This window comes from Chanodichthys erythropterus, chromosome 5, assembly GCF_024489055.1.
Source record: "Chanodichthys erythropterus isolate Z2021 chromosome 5, ASM2448905v1, whole genome shotgun sequence".
NCBI classification, from domain to species: Eukaryota; Metazoa; Chordata; class Actinopteri; order Cypriniformes; family Xenocyprididae; genus Chanodichthys; species Chanodichthys erythropterus.
In genome coordinates, this window is record NC_090225.1 from 16,233,302 (window position 1) to 16,252,830 (window position 19,529).

Below are 19,529 nucleotides of genomic sequence, written 5' to 3' on the forward strand. Positions count from 1 at the left end.
GCGATACGACTATCAAACACTGTCATTTTTTATGTTATTGAAGAAAATCTGCACTCTCTGGTAAAAAGTAGGAATCCTGAGGAGATCGGGGCTTGTTGTTATTCGGCTGGATATTATATCACAGTGGGTTTATAAGTCAAATATCAAAATATTGACATTTGTATAGACATTATTTTAAGTTTTTTTGTTACCAAAAAGCTACTGAACATTTCCACCGTCACTAGCCTGGACAAACAATTCTTTAAACAAACGATGAACAGGCAGAATCACGTGACCAACGCTGCGTAAGTACATAGTACAACAAACCCAATGAAACGAAGTAATGCAGAACAGAAATAAGTAGCATAAATGTCCTTCTGTGGAAAAATAGGCCCTCATAGGGTCTACTCCCCTATATTTAGTAGGTTTTAACCCCTTTGGCAGAAATAAGTTCTTACTGTTTATAATATTGTCAGTCTCTTATAGCCCTATTGACTAGGATACATTTTGTCTATGTTATAAATCAGATATCTGTAATTTTGGAGGCATGTACTGCCTGTGGCCTGCTTAATTTTTTTATGTACCGTGAAGACTTCACGGTGAAGTTAAAGATTTTAAATAGTTTGGAAATGGCTTTAAATTCCCTTTCAGACTCATAAGTCTTAACAACCTTCCTTCTGAGGGGCTCAGGCTTCCCAGACCCCCAAATATGCTTGTGTTGGGGACCACCATCATTTAAAAGCAAGCTTTATTTTTTTTGTTGTATAAACATTTTATACTGTGATAAATTATTTAATATTATAAATATAATATGTGTAAAATATTAAGTTTTTATTTAGTTGCATTATTAGCCTGTTTATCTAATTTATTTATTTTAATCTTCGTTATTATTTTAATCATTTTTAAAATAAATCAATGTATTGTAATCATGTATTTATTTCTAATAATTGCATTTATTTGAATCTCATTTGCATTATTTTTTTAGTAGCCTATATTTTACTTGATCTACTTTATTATTTTATTTAGCTATTTATTTTGATCTTATTTCTATTTATTTATTTGTACTTTATTTATTTATTTACTCTAAACGTTTTCACAGGCTCGCTACCACTCCCTTGAGGTCTCTTGGGGGTCCCCGTACCCCAGTTGGAAAACCCCTACATTTATTTACGAACAATTTAAAGGCTGTATCTACTCCATTTGATGTAGTAATAGTTTTAGTTAGATTCGAGCTTTAGCATATGTTGTGATTGAATCGATTACACACAAGCTAGGCTTTGGCAGGATAGCTCCAAAGAATTAGTGTGCCGTGCGTAATCGCTTATCCACAGCACCATCTAGTGGCTCTATGCCATGGCGTGATGACGTCCAGCAGCTCGCTAATGAAACCCAGAACAGAAAATGTTGCTTGAGAGTTATTTTACTGTTTTGTTGTGGTATATGTTATGTTTTGCACGTTGTCACCATAATGTATCAGCCTGCATACTTAGTGTATGGATGCATTAGCCTATTTATTTATTTTTTAACATAGAATGACACTTTTGCTGTATTCTATTTCACTTTATAGTGCAAGATTTTTTTATACCATTCACGAATTGACGACAGATTAGATAGTTGAATGAAATAAATAATAATGGAAAAATGTATTTTATATAATATTCCAAAGTTTTATACATGATAATATTACAAATTAATAACAACTGTGTTCCAGTGACTTGAAGACTAAAAAAATCTAAAATTCTATCGTTAAAAAATAGTTGTTGAGTTATAACGCTCCAAATGATGTTTATACTGGATCTTGTATTAAATGTGTAGAAAAGCCGCACAGCTAATCAAGCTTTCTGCTGCATGTGCTCTCATTCACATTCTGTTATATTTCACTGTGTTTTCACACACTTTTCCTTCAAAATCAACATTTCACCATTCTTATGTAGCTAGTGTAATGTTGTCCTCCAATGTTGCAGTCGATTGTATAAATTCTGACTTTAATGCGTTTTTATGGCTATGTATGTTATTGGCTAATTTAAGACTAAGAAACGACCCGCACAACGACATTTTCTTTATTAATTATGTCTTTAATATTTTAAACACCATTTCAAATTTCAATTATTATATTTATTTTCAAAAACATTTCAAGAACACTTTTATTTTAGATGGTCGGAACCGCATTTACAAAGAAAATGAATGAACAATGACACTGAATAAATGAAACATTACACAAAATCACTTTGAAGTAAATGAACATGAGATAAATGAAATACGATACAAGACAATATTATAATAGGAACCATTGTCTTTAATTCTGTATTTCAACATGGCAACACAACACTTCTTTACTCACAGAGTGAAGCCTGTTATGATTTCCATTTCTTTTTTCTTTTCTTTTCTTTTCTTTTCTTTTCTTTTCTTGCAAACAGCTGAACGTGTTCCTCATTCTCTTAACCAAGGAATGTAGGCTATGCAACATAGCCTCAGTGTAGAGTCTGCAGGAAAGCATTTATTAAGCAGAAAGATATTGTTATTTTTAGCTGGTCATCCCGCTATATGGTATAAAGGTAAACTCTTCAGCAGTATCGTGAGCCGTGAAACCAATGTGTTTCCTGAGAATGTCTCCCGTGTTTAGCTCATTTAATGGCAGAGTTTGTGTGGCAAGAGTTGATTTCGTGTGGTCGCTGTCCATGGTTCTGAAGCAATTATAACGACCAGAATTCCTCAGTCTGATTAAAGTGAAATCAATTCAGTCAACTTGCCAAATTATTGCTGGATGTAAGTGGCAAAGATATTCGGACCAACTTATTATTTGCAAATACATTGCATCTCTCATTTATGATATTTGAATTTTCGTTCTTTGTATATAACTAAACTGACTGATCATGTTTAATAGTTCAGGTGGTCGAGATTCTTCATTTTAAGGCTGTCGTTGGAGGCATGAAAAAACAATGCAATGCAGTGCAATTAATGCTTAATACAAGACGCGTTGTAATGACAAAATTTAGGAGAGATTCTTTAATGCTTGCCTTGTTTTGGACGATATGCTGAATTGATGTCTAAAATATTAAAAAAAGCTTCAAGAAATCTTTCATACGAAAATGTTATAACTGGGACCTTTTAATTTTCACGTCTTATTATAACTAAACATTATCATTCTCCTCTTTGTGAAGAACAAAAACAATAATAATTGTAATAAGCCTAAACCGTTACGACCTTCTCCACAATATATCGTCACACTGCAGTGCGTTTAGCTTTAACAAATAGCCTATAATAAATAGAATTAGCCAGCTGTGCAATTAAATAGCAAACCATTCTTTACAAGTAACTCACCTAAAAAAGTATTTCAAAAATGAGGAAAAAAAGCTTCACAGTTTAATGAAGAACCTGATTTCAGTTTTAAATCCCAAACGTATATCGTGTAAAAGTTGTTTATATATATTTATATATATATATATATTTTTTACTCAGTTGTGTTTAATCTAATATGTTATAAAATCAAGTCATTCACTTCTCTCAGTACGTTAATTTCTTTTTGTCAAGACGAGAGAAATTCCATGTCCTCATCATTCTGAACACCAGAGGGAGCCTGGAACACGACACATTGCTTTAAGCTCTGCATCTCCCAAACTCCGCGAATCATGTCGACCATCAGTAACCTCTTTAATGACTCCAATGTTTACCCTTTTATCCCGCTTAGGCCATATAATTCACTTTTATTATTAATAATGACATGCTTATCCTGTTTATTTTGTTGCATTTTGCACATTACAGACAAAGTCATTTAACTTATTTAAGCCTATATCTTATGTAATGTACCAGTGTTAACAACACGGGTTATTGTAAAAACGTTTATTTCTTCGATGTCATTGATAACTAATTGGAGGAAATACGGCAGCAATGTATCCTTGTGGATTGGACACTCGCTTACTGTGATGCAAAAGGACATGTGAGCTTTGTTTGTCGTTTTTTGTCGGCCTGCGTGTATGTGTTGAATATCCCCTCTACCTTACCGTTTCACACATTTTACCTTAAGCAGCATCTCTTATGTGAGGAAGAACTTGAACATGAACATAAACGAAAGTCTTAACTCAACAGATAAACGACTACAGTGCTTCCATTCATCATCATATTAATGTAAGATTAACAGTATATAAACACCGACTGGCATGAACTTGTGAAGCGCGTCACCTTGAAATAACAACGATTACGCAACAATATTTCAAGGATGTGTTTCACTTTGTCTTTTGTTCTATTAAAGCGCTTTTTAATACAATAATTGTAGTCTTTATCTTACAGCATGTGTCCACATGTAGGCTAGTCGACTCTTAGGGGTAATCAGATTTTCTCTCTTTCACTCACACGCCGTTGCTTTTTGCAGAAGAACCAGTACTCACGTTTATAATTTCGCCCACAGAGACGTAATCCCTTTGATTATATCTAATACCTGCCAAAACCCAGATGGCATGCCCACCCATCGCTCGGTGTGATAATGCCACATTGTGAAATCTAGCCATTAATATTAATTTTCAGTCTGCGAATGTGCCTGAACTGCTGAAGCTTAAAATTCCTTAAAGAAGGGAAGACTTGACTTACCAGGGATTTTAAGAGCATTCCCATTTCGCCTCTCTCCGTCCTTTGAGGTAAAACTTACATTCAGTGGGATATGTAGACTTAAGGTGCTCAAAGCCTTTCACAGTCGACACCACAAGGCCTATTCATCTTACGGTCAGTCTGATTTATTGTGTCAAATATATATTCGTCTTTGCTACACTGGACAAATGAAGACATGTTGTTTGCACCATTGTCTTTTGTGGAGGTTTCTGTGCTTAATTTTAGGGTCTTTTGTGCGAATGAAATATGCTTTGGAAGAGAATGGACGGAGACAAAATAATTTCGTTAATAATGCTCGCTTTTCCTAGTGACATTTTACATGGTTAATTACTCAACTGCGATTCGCAGAGCCTGTCCCAGAGGAATGCGTAAGAGGATAATATCATGATTACATCCATATCTGAGAGATACATGTCATTTAATTTAGAACTATCAAGAAAAGCGATTTATTTCCATCCAGGTGGGTCAGTGCATGGCATTCACTCTCTATATGTACATCAGTCCAAACTCTACTTTAGGCATACACAAAAATCTCTTTGAACCAGAGAGTATGGAGAGCATATGCTACATATGGTAAACAAAACGGGCAAATAAATAATATGGCAAGCATTTTTTTTGTTTACTTTTTTATTTCAATTTGCCATTGTCTCTGTATTTGAATTAAAACAGTAAAACGTGGCTCAATTCTTAGTAACATATCTGCACTTTAATCGCTTAAGAAAGTTTCCATAAGAGTAAATGTGCACTTTTTTTTAAATAGGAAAAGAAATTGTGCAATAATAAAAAACTTTGCAATTGATATAACAAAATAGAAAAAAATAATAAATAAACAATTTTATGGAGTATGGAATTAACAAAACAATATCTAACCCAGAAGGATGCACACATTTTCTTTTTCTTTTGCATATTAGTTTGTTTAGCACTAAATAACACGAATTAGTGTACTAGTCGTGTTTACCAGACACTTTGTTTACCTATAAAATGCTCAATAACCAGTGACAGCTGCTCTTTGAGCATTAAAATCGAAGTTTTAATAAATTTGGCAAGATAATGTATTGGAATATTGCCTGAAATCTGTCACGTTTGCAATTGGAATACATGCGAAATACCTACTGTTGTAATAATAAATAAGATACAACCAGAAAGACACATAATGAGCATATCTATCCTGAAAGGTCTTTACAGATAAAGTTAGGCAAAGCACTAGCGCGCGCACACACACACACACACACACACACACACTCTCTCTCATGCGCACACAAACTGCACGCGACGGTTTTTACTCAGTGCTAATCTCTCTGGTAAACCATAGATGCCAATAAAGCCCCTCTTTCAACATGACATCAGCGCTGGACAACAGTTGCAGGAAAACAGATCTGCTGATGAATTGCCAGAGCTAGTGGGAAAATGAGAGGAGTGAAGCATGAACAGGGCGTTGGGCGTTGATTTATCGCATAAGCCCTCGGTCATTTCCATATATTAAAATGTGCCCAAGGGGCCAGTCAGTCAATTTCCTTGAGCCACTACCCGTGGAAGGCAAGCACATGGCCAACAGAAATTTAACTGTCTTGTTTTTCCTTCTCTGACCTATGGACCAGTATTTATTGTATTAAATAGTGAAAGAAGGCAGCATTTTAATAAAGTGATCTTATAGCAACAGTCATAGGTTTGGTAATCTGGTTTTTGTGTCATCCACAGGGCCTCGCGCATTGAGCTGAAACGTTATTTTAAGCATGAATCTGTCGTCGCACTTTCCTCTCACTCTCATTTCCAATCGCTTCCTCTGTCACTCTCTCACACAAAAGCACTTTTTCTGTACGCGCCTGACCGTGCATTGGAGAGATGGATATTGCAATGCATTTAACGTCTGGCTGATTTATGATGGGATCAGTCGCATTGTCATTTACATATTGAGATTCTGTTTGTACGCGGCGTTTTGTTGCTGTCTGATAGCTTCCATTCCTGAAGGAGGTGTAAACGCTCCGTTTGCGCTGATCAATGTCCGGGACAGACTTTCAAGAAAAGTAAAAAAAAAAAAAAAAAAAAAAAAAAGAAGAAGAAGAAGAAGAAAAAAAGGCGGTCCATTAGCCAATGGCCTGAGTGGGCAGGTGCCATGGTTAGTGCTACTGAAGTGCATGAACGTCCAGCAAAACCTATACAACGATCGATCAGTCAAAAGTAAACGCTGTTTCCAGACCAATATTTGCTATTCACGCGCGGGGTGAATTAGTGAGGAAAATGGCATGCAAACTAAGTTTTCATAATATAATCACGGTTTCAACAAACCTCAGGCTATTTCCCACAACTTTTAAGTTAATTTCGACAATGTAATTTTTAACGAAATATTTAGAGCGTGGTTTAACAATGCAATCCTTCTGTGGGACGCATGAAATACAGAGCACGATCCCTAAAGGAGAGGTCCTAAAGGAATCCGTGGTGCATTTCTGTCAATCACGCTGCACGATCGCAGAAATATTAGACACTTAAAAATAAAGGTCCTAGTTAGAGACAAAAAGTGTTTTTCGCTTAAGTTATGTTACTTTTTATTACCCAGAAACCCTGTTTTATAGCTTAGCTTTTATGCAAATAATCATATAGCCAACCCAAGAATCCATGTTTCTTAGAATAGCCCATATAGTTATTTGTTTAAAATAATTACATGTTGTTATTGTTTTAAATTGCTGTAAATGTAGCTAGCTCTCTTTGTGCATGCTGGAGAATAGTGCGCTGAAACTAAATCAAAGGCTTTATATACAAAATTCAGATCGATGCGGTGCTTTTAATCATATGCACTTGTTGAGAACAATGACCTGAAAAGCATCGGATCCATTGGCATTCCCAGATAGCCCTCGCGCAGAGTTGACCTTTTTAGCCAGCGCAAACCTGTCTTAACTTTCGCGTAAAGAGCTGACACCTCGCGCCGAGGAAAAAAAGAAAAAGAAAAGCCCCACACACACGCACCGAACACAGCGATCAGTCTTGGTCCAGAAACAAAGATGTCAGCGCATAAGCCTGCAAAGCAGTTTGACTCACTCGCTCGCTCGCTCGCTCACGGGTCACGTATTATCTCCAGCATTCGAATTCAGTTCCGATCGGTTCCCTATTGAATTGTGCCTTTTCCCCGCAGACTGTCACTTGTTCACGCAGCCTCTGCTTTGAGTCTCTGGAGCAGTCGCTATAGTCTAGTCGTACTTCTACTAGTTCGCAGGGGTGTCTCTCTCTTCCTCCCACCTCATGCATTGAACTAGCTTGTCATCGCGTTCGCTTATACGCTTCATGTCTCTTTAATTTCAGATGCATCGGCGCTGTTTACAGCATCTTTATATTTCTAAATCCACGCGGCGGTTTACTGACACCCCCCTCCTCCTCCCAGTCGCCATTCTCTATAATCTGAACACATCTGAAAGTTATTACCCCGTCCCCTTTCTTTCTAGTGGGCTGCTCCCACAATCTATTCGTCAGTGTGTTGTTATATTTTTACAATTACACTCTTGTAGTATTTAAGTCCCACCTACATCGCTCGCAAAGCGCGCGAGCTAGTATCCTATCCCGCTCTACGTGATGATGTCCCTTAAGTTTTTCTGGGCTTCTGTTCTGGAGGAATGTGGCAGCGCACGCGGCGGTTGAACCCACATGCCCCGACTCGGAACCTGTCTGTCCTGTTCATGCAACCCGATCGTGTCTCGCCGAAAAGCAGCTTGCGCGCTACCTCTGACTGTTTGACCAGGAGTTGAGTGACTGTGTTTGAAGCACCATCAGTGTCCACTAGGAAACCTTATATGCGAGGTCCCTCTCCCCTCTCTTTGTATATATAGCATGTCCGGCCCCCTTGAATCTCCTGTCCATTGGCTTTTCGTGCTCTGTTTTCCTGCGTCCACCCCCAGCGCTCGCTCGCGCGCGCGCGCGCACACACACACACACACACACACACGCCGCAGCAGCGCACATTGCTTTCATTAAGCATATCTCCCCCCTCTCTCTCTTTCTGTGTGTGCGTGTCTCTCGCTCTCTCTCTCTCGCCTCTTGTCCGGCCCCCTGATCTTTCTGTCCATTGGCTTCTTCGGGTCTATTTTTCATGTCCAGCCCCTAATGAGTGTCCATTGGTTTTGTTATTTCCACTCCCTCCTCCCACTCCACGGCTTTGCCCTGCCCATGTTCTGTATGTCTATGTCCATCCATCTCCTGACGTTCAAGTTCGCAGGGACGTCACGTCCGCACTTGAACTTGCAGCTCAGGGGGGCTTTTGCCATTTTTTCATCTCTCTCTCTCTCTTTTCAAAAAAGCCATGACGGCTATCCCACAATCCATCTTCCCTGCGCCATCTTTGTATTATTTCTAATTTATTTTGGATGTCAAAGGCATTGATGAAGATATTTTCTCTGGAGTCTCCCTTCTAACCCGGCTCTCCCGATGTGAACCGAGCTGAAAGCCACCACCAACCACCATGTCTCGCCGCAAGCAAGGCAAACCCCAGCACTTAAGCAAACGGGATTTTTCGCGTAAGTAAAGACAAATATATGTTGTGCCCGTTCCGTTTACCTGTTTTTGGCTCCGTTCTGTAGTGTTGAGTTGCTGGAGAGGAGCGTAATTCTCAGCGAAGACACACTGGACACTGGACAGCGCAGATCAAGTGGACTTTAGAGAAGAGAGCGCTCCCATCTCTGAAATGCCTTTACGCGCACCTTCGTCCGCCGAAATGCCAGAAAAGTTTGCTTTCCATCGCTATACTTGGAGAAGTTCGTGCCGACTCTGTGTTTAGGCGCATATGTCTTGGCTCTCGTGCCCTAGTCGCTTTGACCACTTAAGAGCAAGCGCTCACATATACCGGACTGTGGTGGGTATATGCACGCTTGCTTTCTCTCGCTTATTTAAGCTCACATCTCGTGGAATGTCCCGTAACGCTGTCTGTCTGTGATTCTGGGCAGGATTTCCCCCCTCTCGCGCTATTTTTGGAAGATTTTCAAAGAGTGGAAGTGAATTTTGATTGGGAAAAATCTCGTGTCCGACTGTTTACAAGCGCCGCGTGCGCGTACTACCCACTGCCAGCAAATAGAGCACGCATAGTCGCCTGTGTGAGACTAACGTCGCAGAGAAACCCGTCTGCATATAAAATCTGTTTGAATTCTAATCTTAAGCTTTTCTTACATTTGAAGGAAAACGCGATTCTGATCTACTCGTTTGGGCTTTCGCTTAAAAGCAGTAGGAGACGATTTTACGCTACGCTCTTTGCCGTTCTGAGTGCATTTACAAGGATAAATTCAATTTCACGTAGGCCTGATTTTGTCTTAAATGTCGGTGGCAAAGGTAAGACGAAACCTGAATGTAATGCAACTATTTAAGATACAAGTGTATCGCTCGTTTTTTAAAGCATTGGCTACATTTGTAGCCTACTGCTAGGCTACTATTCTTAGAATTATCCTTAGAATTATTTATTTCACTGTAACATGTCTTGAAGTTCTGTGGTAAGTTACATTTTTGTAAATATAGTGTACTTCGTATTTTGTGGACCTGAAAATGCTGTCAGGAAGACCACGAAACGAAAACGTTTTAGCTCTAGGCTTTTAGATATTTACCTATTCATATCGCACATGTACAGCTACAAAAGCATTAGTACGCGTTTTATTAGATAAACATGTTTGACACAAATCCCGAGTTGTTGTAACATTGTAAAGTATCGTGTGACATTATTGGGTTTCCACACACAGGCTGTGGGATCTCAGCGCGGGTTACTCCGTGTGCTTGCTTGCTGCTGTACGTGTCAGAAAACCACCGCTAGGGGGCAGACGACGATCATAAACTAGACTCGAACCCGATCAGTTTCACCGCTATCTTTATCTATATTTGACCATATGTTAGCAAGAGCGAAACGTATTGTATATGAACTGGTAACAGTTTTTTTTTTTACCCCGTCCTGACCTGGCATGACATGTAGAATTTTTATACCTTGTATTTTTTTTAATAGATCAAGTAAACTAACAAAGGAGGATCAGGCAGTACTACAAATAGACCAAATGTCAATCACGATAAACTTTGCCATCTAATTCATAATTACACAGATGGCAGCTATTTGTAAAGTGAAAGAGACACTATAACGAAGGAGCTGTTATTGCAAACCTTTTTATTATTTTATTCAAACCCAGCTTTAAAGGTCCACGTTCATACACACAGAGATAGCCTACTTTTCAGAGAACTATTTGAAAATATTACCAATTTGTGGCATTAAGCTTCTTTTGATTTTAGACATTTGAATCGATTTGAAATATACAAATATATTCTTAGTTTTAAAAACAGTTTAAAATTTAATATCATTTTTATCGCCTGCGCTGAGTGTAGTGGAATTTAAAACAGTTGGGAAAACTCAATGTGATTCACTTTCCACAGTTTCCACACTTTCTGAGCCAACTTATTATTATAATTTTTTAAAAAAAAATTGTCGAATGTTCCTTTGTAACATATTTACAGAATCTTTGTTTATTTATACAAGGTCAGTCGTATAAAGTTGCTTTAATATAATTCAAAAATATGCATATGTATACGGATATCTTTAGATGGCAGCTGCGATAGTAAAACAAGTATATACTTGTTATAGCTAAACTAAGTGTCGAATATATTCTGCTGTTTTATTGTGACGCATTTGAAATGAAATATATATTTTGTAACTTTATAAGCTAATACTCGCTCGGCATTATTAAGTCATGACTGAAGTTTTGCATATATCGATTATCTCTCTGTTTTATCACAGTCACACATAACTGGACTAGTTCTACAGCTGTTATCATTACGAATTTATTACGAATCAATATCACTATGTATCACTCTAGGAATGAGAATTAAAATAGTTTGAGTTCACTTTTAATCGCTTAGCCTTTTATTTATTTGAGCATTTAAACTTAGAAGAAAAAAAGTGTCGAAAGCATTGCTCCATATAGAAGGTTGAATTATCACACTTCGTCTGTGTTATTTCATGTGCAAATGTGTCGGATATTTTCCTCATAAGTACGTCTGGGAGTTACTCCACATCTGCCCCTCAATAGCTGCCCCAGACAGGGCTGAAGTAAATTTATCCGACCTGCACATGATCCCAACACCTTTTTATCAAAATCTGTACCAATCATCACCCACTAAAATTAAAATCTATTTTTTGATTCTCTGTGGTTTTAGGTTCATTAAAGCATGAAATTGGCAGCTTATAAAGAAGGTCAAGATTCTTAACCGTTAGGAAGATAGTGTAACCTCTGCGCAAAAGATTTCACTAAACAATCATTAATACCTGCATGTGTGTGTGTGTGTGTGTGAACCTTATAGCTAACTTTATCGTGAGGGGAAAAAGCTAATAGTCGTTACTGTGTGAAGTATGTATTGCTGCAGCTCTGACTGTGTTGGGTTTGCTGGAAATCTACACGTGTTGTCCATGCAGTCATTTCACGATCCAGATGTGTGTATGGTTGAGTGAAACAAAGAGTCAGACTGAGATGAATTTTCTGTACTTATAGACACATATGTTAATGCTCCAAAAATAGATATAGCACAATTATATTGCTTTTACCGTTATATCATAGAAAATCAAATGTTAATAAGATGTCATGCCCTTGCTAATTTTACGTTTTTGTACTTGTTCATTGAAGTTTAACTGATTGTTTTTTTGTGTGTGTTGATTATTATAATTATAATTTTTTTATAACTTGTGAGGTAATTACATTTATGGATCTGAAATTAGAAACTAAATTAAAATGGTGGGAGTTTGATGTGGAGCATAAAATGTGTATTTTTTTTCTTTTTTTGTCCTGATATATATATGTGCTCCCTCTTCTTGACTGCGTTCATTACAGCACCCAGTCTCTAATATTCCCTCTGCTTTTCCTTCCCTCTGTGTCGCATATGGATTCTTCCTGTGTGCAGCCGAGCCCCTGTCAGCCGTGGTCTCGGAGGAGAGGCAGGAACAGCGCGGGCTGGTACAGGTATCTCCAGAGGGAGACCAGGACCTGCTCACCTGTGGCCAGTGTCAGATGAACTTCCCTTTGGGAGACATCCTTATTTTCATTGAGCACAAAAGGAAGCAGTGCAATGGCACTTTGTGCATGGACAAAGCAGTGGATAAGCCCCCCTCGCCCTCGAACGCTGAGCTGAGGAGAGCGTCCAACCCCGTGGAGGTGGGCATCCAGGTTACGCCGGAGGATGATGACTGCTTATCGACGTCTTCTCGAGGAATCTGTCCCAAACAGGAAAACATTACAGGTAACCTCATCCAATGTGATTTTTTTTTTTTTTTTTTTTTTTTTTTTGAGTCTGTGTGAGGAAAAATTTGTGGTGGAGCCGAGTTGTTGTGTGGGCCACATATCGTAGACACATGTCCTTCCTCCGTGGGGCGTCTCGTTCGAGGCTCTGGAGACGTATCAGAGTGCTGAATATTTAAAAGCTATGGGGCAGGAAGGGGAAGGGGGTATATTCAATCAAACCTCAGAGTGAGAAGACCAAAAGAGGAACCGGCATTACTTCATAGAGTACAAAGATAAAAAAAAAAAAAAAACACACACATTTAAAATCTGATTTATTATCTCAAGATCATCTCTGCTTGGAATCAAGGATCTCCTTCAGTTGGACTCTGTGGGATTTGGATAATTAAGCTCAGATTCGAACCGTAGATCACACATTCCCACCACCGTCTGTGTGCTTCGGTTTAGCACATTTGCACTTTGTGTTTTTTAAATCCTTTTTCTTTGGTAACTCGTCATTCACTCCCCATGAGGCCCATAGTGGCAGACTTTGACTTAAAAGTTGCAATTTTGTTACCGGCCGCCAAAGTAGAGTGCAAAGGGTGTGTTCTAAATGGCTTGACGGGCCGCTCATCCCTACAAGAGGGATTGAGAGGGGGGGATTTTGGCACTGGAGGGGCGGTTCGAAGAGTCCTTGCTGTGACAGGAGAGGCCATCCCCCTCGGTGTGTGTCCACAGGCTCATATGAAATGCCTCTCTGTGCTGCACTGCCTCTCTCATGTGGTCTCGACAGATGTATCTTGATTTCGTTGTGGGTTCTTGCACAGCCACATCTTATCCGTATAAATGCACGTCTGCACATTTTCACTTTCTGTCAAAAAAGGAAAGGAAATGGAAGGCCGTTTGGTTATTTTGGTTTGTCAGGGAACAATAATACAACTCTAATTATTTGTTTTAGTTTTGTGGATGTGCGTTTTAATTAGAGGTTGACTTGCACTATATAAAACGCAGAAAGTATAGTCATAAAAAACAGCAAACAAGATAGCTCCTAATTTCCACTGTAAACAACTTAAATAAAAAGAGAAAAGCAAACGCTGGAATCTTATAGCAGCGTAAGTCTAATCTTCCTTAAGCTGAGCGTTAAGTGAAATTAAGTTGTCGGCATGCTATTATGTGTCCGTGAGTGTCTTGGGCTGCTGGGGTGATTTTGAGTGGCTGTTTTTTAAATGTAGAAAATGTGAGAGTGAGACTTTCCAGTCTGTTTTTCTGGCCTGGCTTTACGTTTGGCCATTCTCTGGTCTGCCTCAAAGATCAGGTTCCAGGAAGCGTCTGGGTCCGGTTAGCCCCATCAACAGTCATTTGGACTTGACCCTTTGCTCTAGGCTAATTATCGGCGGCTGAGTTCAAGTATCAAGTTGTTTTCCAACAGTTCCCACTTGCATATTTTGAGATAGAGAAAATGTATCGGTATAGTTTGTGTGCATATAAAATGTGTACAATCATCTGCTGTGGAACACAGTGCTTTGCTATAGAACGTTTAAATTTGATCAGATATGGAGGCTGAATGGGGTCATTTGTGTCTGCTTGCCCTCTTTGTTTTAAGCATGTTGATGCAGTTTCAGCACAAATTATACAACCTTTATGCGAGCCGGCTATCGCACACGTCTCTTGTTTCTGTCAGTCGCTAAACTGGGTTATTAAACTCATTTACATCATAATGTATCAGGGTTCAGCTGATAGCGTTGGGTCACTGGTATTATGTGTGCTTGTTATTATTATTTTTTTAAACAATTTTGTGGGAAGGACCATAACAGCTTCTCAGCATGTTACTGAATCTGCTGCCATGGCAGGTCAGACAGGGAAGAGATATTAATTAGCCATATTATAGACGATTTTAGACATAACACATTCAAGGTTAGTTATGACTGCAGCTTACTGTGAATATGTAAACTAGAATACTTTGTGAGAGTGTGCGTGTATCTGTACCTGGGTTAGAGGTGGGCCAGAACATCACAAAACGTAATTTAAAAAAGGGTGAAGGAAAGGTGATAGTTCAACACTTTTTTCACATATTCTGTTCTTTATGTATTTTTTTTCTTATTAAATATTCTCTATTATTTATTTTATTTTCAAGAAAAACATTTTTATATATTTTTTCTTTCAACGAATTATATTATGTTTTTTAATATTTATTTTTATAATCTTTTTATTCTTAACTTTTTTGTTTGTTTATATACTATTTTTTTTTTTACTGTTTTATTATTCATTTGATCTATTTTAAGAGGGATCATTATGCTGTAGTTCAGACGACCAAATAAGGAAATTGTTATGTGTGATGTAACAACTCCATTTCCATATAGAGCAGCTCAGTGTGAGGAAAAGCAGTACCTGCCACAGAGGAATGGACTTGCTGTGTGAGCATAGAAAGTGGCAATACACACGTTTGTGGCTGTGTATTACCTCAATGTATCCTGGTGAGAGGGCCTTAGAAGAGAAGACTGAGACCTTCTTCTCTCCCATGCTGTAATTTGATACAGACATAATGTATTTATTTAATTTTTAATCCCTAAATGAGATTTTGGAGCCTCATATTCCCTGAAAATGGTAAAAAATTAGACCGGTTGTCACAAAAGTGTCTAGTTGAATTAATGCTGCTCCCAGAGCTTTGAATACGCTCTGTTGATATAATCTGCATCGTGTCCTTTGCTTCACAATGCAAGACGTCTGATGAAATGTAAAAATTATGCAGAGTAACATCCTATGATCTTCTGTTTCATAACGCGTTGTCCAAAAACATGTCGATGGAACAGATTGAATTCGCTTTGGCTCACGATATGGGGCCATTTGGAGCTCTGAACTTTTTTTTTTTTATCAAACGCTTTTCAAGACTCTGTCTTTCGCTATGGCAGCCCTTCAGAAATTATGACTGCTCTCCAATAAATCGGCAGATTAGATCGGACTAACACTGCCACCATGCAGAACGGACCTCAATACAGATAATTGTTTTTTAAATGGCCTTTGCTGGGTGGGTTTTTAATGCCTCTAACTCTCCCGCTCGCTTGCTCGCCCATTTTGTCACTTTCTCCCTCTCTGCTATGCATATGGCTGTAGCAGTCAATGTAAATCAGGGGCATCCAATTAATATTGAATCAATTACACTGTGTGCGATTGTCTGGCATGTGAGCTGCCTGCAATTTTCTGTGCCAAAATGTGACCCAAATGAGTGGCTTAACAAAGACCCCAGCAATTTAAGCTTTTTTTTTTTCCTTATTGTTTTTTTTCTTCCTCCTTTTTTAAATCGCATATTATCTGGAGCTTGACGATCTGTCATGATCATAATTATCATCAAAGCGCCCTTCTGGAGTTCAGCTGCGAGTGTGCTGACACTGATCGTTTTTTAAGAGGACTTGTGAGGAGCAGCGTTAGCTGATGTTCGGTCATCAGTGAGAGCTGAGGCTACCATGACAGTTGCTTTTTATTTTCTAAACCGCCCCATGCAGCATGGTAGTGTGTGTTTCTGACAGACGTAATAGACGGCATGTGGAAATATGCATGTATAGTGTCACAAGATCATTTTATTTGTGCAGGTGTGAGTGTGTGCGCTGTCACGACTTAATATGGGGCAACACCCAAACCTTGCTTGTCCTTTTTTTACAATCAGGAAAATGAATTATCAGGAAGCGACAAAGAGACATGTCTTACCCGAGCGGCGATGGTGCCTTGGAAGCGGCTCTTTATGAATATGTATTCGAATTTGGGGAGGGGGGGGGGTCTAATTTTCCAAACCTTTTTATTTCCTTTCACCGACAGGATTTCTTCACACACAAGACCCGTCATCCCTTTCAAAGAATACCGTGCTGTTGTATGCCCATGTGTGTTTGTATCTGGTCCCTGCATATGTGTACCATCTCCTGTCTGATCTTGGAAAAATAGCATTACTGAATGTGTGTGTGTGAGAGGTGTGCAGCTTTTCCAGAGGGATGAGGTGTAATAATAGCACAGAATGATGTTTAATTCTCTTGGAGCTGTTTTGCTGCATGTGGAGATGTGTCTCGCAGCATCCCTCGCAGAAACATTGTGATATTCTGCATCCTCAGGCTTGATTTGCATGATACAGTCGGCTCGGTGCTGTGGGGGTGGGCGGCTTCCTTTCATTCGCCATTCTCATCTAATGGGCTACAGCACACATTTTTTGTTGGGTTGGGAATTTTGTGTTGCCTGGAAAAAAAATGAGAAAGGAGAATATATATTTTTTGTTATTTGTGCAGTACCATTTTTATATTTGATTGAAATTGAGAGATGTTAAAATGAAAAATGTATATTTTAAGTCCTAAAACCCCCCAAATCGTGTCCGTTTTACCTGTTTTTTGCGCCAAAGCTGGCGTGCAAGGAAACAAAGGTATTTAGCAGCCAGACGGGCACTGCCTGGCACGGTGCCACCCGCTCCGTCTCAGTTCTCCCACCCCCGCACCCCTTCATACGCTCTTAGCACCCAATGACGCTCTCATCCCCCCCCCACCCCGTCCCTCCCTCCTGCAGACAATGGCATCGCCTCCTCCATCACAAGAGGAGAAATAACCAGCTCTCTCCTTTCTGTCTGTGCTCATCTCCATAATGCCACCTGATCATGCCGTCTTTCCTGGACTACCTCGAGCGATCGCTTTGTCTTTCCGCCGGATGTTAGATGAAAAATAAAAGCGCTCATCTGCTCGATGTAAAAACGCTCAGTATCTGTTGTTGTTCGCAGGTACGTGCAGGTCTAGAAGGTGTAGGGTTTGATTCGAGGTTCGTGAGAAGTGTGATTATGCCTCTACGGAGAGATTTTGTGATCATTTTGCTGATATTCAAGCTCCCCTCTGGTCTGATCTCCTCGTTTTATTTGTGCCAACATGGATGCGTGTTTTGTATGTGGGTGGACACGCACAGACCCACTGGGTCCTGTCGTATTGCAGCTCTCAAATTGTGTCAGATGTTTTAGAGGAACGTGTCCATAAAAATGTTTATGTACTACAAAGCATATTTATAAATCTCTGCGGATTACAGACAGCTTCCATAAACACAGATAGGAATGGTGCAGAATTACTAGGCCGTGTGTGTGCGTGTGGCTGCGAAAGGCCTGTGAGTTTGTTTGTGGTTTTCTGCAGCCGTGCATGCGAGGTGTGTGTGTGTGTGTGTGAGTTGGCACTAGTACTGCAGGACATCCCTCAGTGGCCAATGCCAAAGAGAAATTGGCACAGAGCAGGGCTGGAGGCATCGGGTGGGCTTCAGGAGGGGTGTCCTCCACTACTCTGTTTACCTTTTACACACACACACGCTGTCAGACACATGCGATGGCCTCGTCACTGCTCCAGTGCTAGGCTAGTTCATTTTTTACTTCTGTCTTCTTTCCTTTTGCTCTATCCCTCCTGGTATCACCGGGCGGACACAACTCCACTATGAGGTCACCTTGACCAGCTATGCCCCTGCGCCAGCCGGGTCGCTCAATACGATCAATTCATCTGGGCTCTAATGGTTACAGATGGCAGGACTTGAGTCTCTACAGACACCTTGAGCGCTCAGTGTTTTTTTTCTCCCTTCCTGTCTGTTTTGTCGCTCCTTCTATCATTCTGTCTCTCCTAATCTCTTAAGGGGGTCCGCTTTCCACCTGTAGGGAAGAAAACTCACAAATGAGATCGCTTTAGTATCTCAAAAGTTGCTCCAAATGACAGTGAGATTAGATTTAGATTTTTAGATTTGTGCTTCTCAGATTTTTCTTTACAGAAAAAGACCCAAGGAATCTCATAGAAGAGATTTCAGATACGCTAAGAAATCAAGAACTGAATTATCCAAGCTATAGTTTTAATTTGATTTGAATTTATTCACATTCATTTCCTTGTTTGTATGTTAACGATTCTCTCATTTGTGTTTACTTTTTATTTTTCCTAAATAATTTTAGCAAAACATCTGAGAAAATGTCAATTTTGTCTCAAATGTTACTTCTAAAATCTGTTTATGCCTCTTCTTAAAGTTGTTACTTGAAACTGAGCTATAAAAGAGCACGAGATTTTCGCTGAATGTCTCAAACTGTGCTAAGATTTGCCAAGATACCAATCAAATGAGATCTCATTATAACTGAATTATCTGAGCTGTAATATTTATTTGATTTTAATTTATTCTACAATTCTTTTTTCCCCCCTCTTAAAGTCATCACCTGAGCTATAAAAGAGCAATCTCCGAGCAACGAAATGTTCCTCAGGGAAGTGCCCTCAGATTTCTCACACAGGTGAAAACAGGATGTTATACACACTTTCTGATCTGGTTATGTAAAAAAAAAAAAAAGACAGTGTTAAGAAGGACAGGCCGTCTCTTGCAGGCTGGTGGATCGCCGTCAAATCCTTTCACTCAGACTTTTACTTAAAGCCACTCCACACCTCTCACCCATGTGAGGTCCTCCAGAACGTGCGTGCCACGACTGGAGCTGCTGTCCGTATCTCCCTCTCTGTGTTTGTGTGTGATTTGGGTGGTTGCCTGCTCTGCTCATGTTGGTATTGGGTGCCTGCCTAGTTTTAGTGGGTTGTAGTGTTTGTGTATGTGTGTGCGCACGTATTTGCGTGTGTGTATGTGGTTTTAAACTCCGCCGTGGTGACAGTATGCAGACGCGTTGCGTGACGAGGGCTTAGATCTTTCAGAGATTAATAACGATTAATTTTTTTTGTTAAAAATTTATAGATACGTAAAATTATTCATATGATATCA

General features: G+C 39.4%; 1 protein-coding gene across 3 annotated transcripts in view; it reads left to right on the forward strand.

Moving 5' to 3' along the window:
* Nucleotides 1–152: 152 nt before the first annotated feature.
* Nucleotides 153–19,529, forward strand: part of bcl11aa (BCL11 transcription factor A a) — a 65,445-nt gene continuing 46,068 nt past the window's right edge. The window contains exons 1-3 of one of the 3 annotated variants that reach the window (XM_067386301.1): nucleotides 153–284; nucleotides 8,940–9,080; nucleotides 12,481–12,816. In XM_067386301.1, the coding sequence (XP_067242402.1) occupies nucleotides 9,026–9,080; nucleotides 12,481–12,816 (391 nt within the window). In that variant the 5' untranslated portion in view covers nucleotides 153–284; nucleotides 8,940–9,025. Of the gene's footprint in view, nucleotides 285–8,939; nucleotides 9,081–9,745; nucleotides 9,886–12,480; nucleotides 12,817–19,529 lie in introns of those variants that run through there. The other 2 variants (XM_067386303.1, XM_067386304.1) reach the window with 2 other exon arrangements.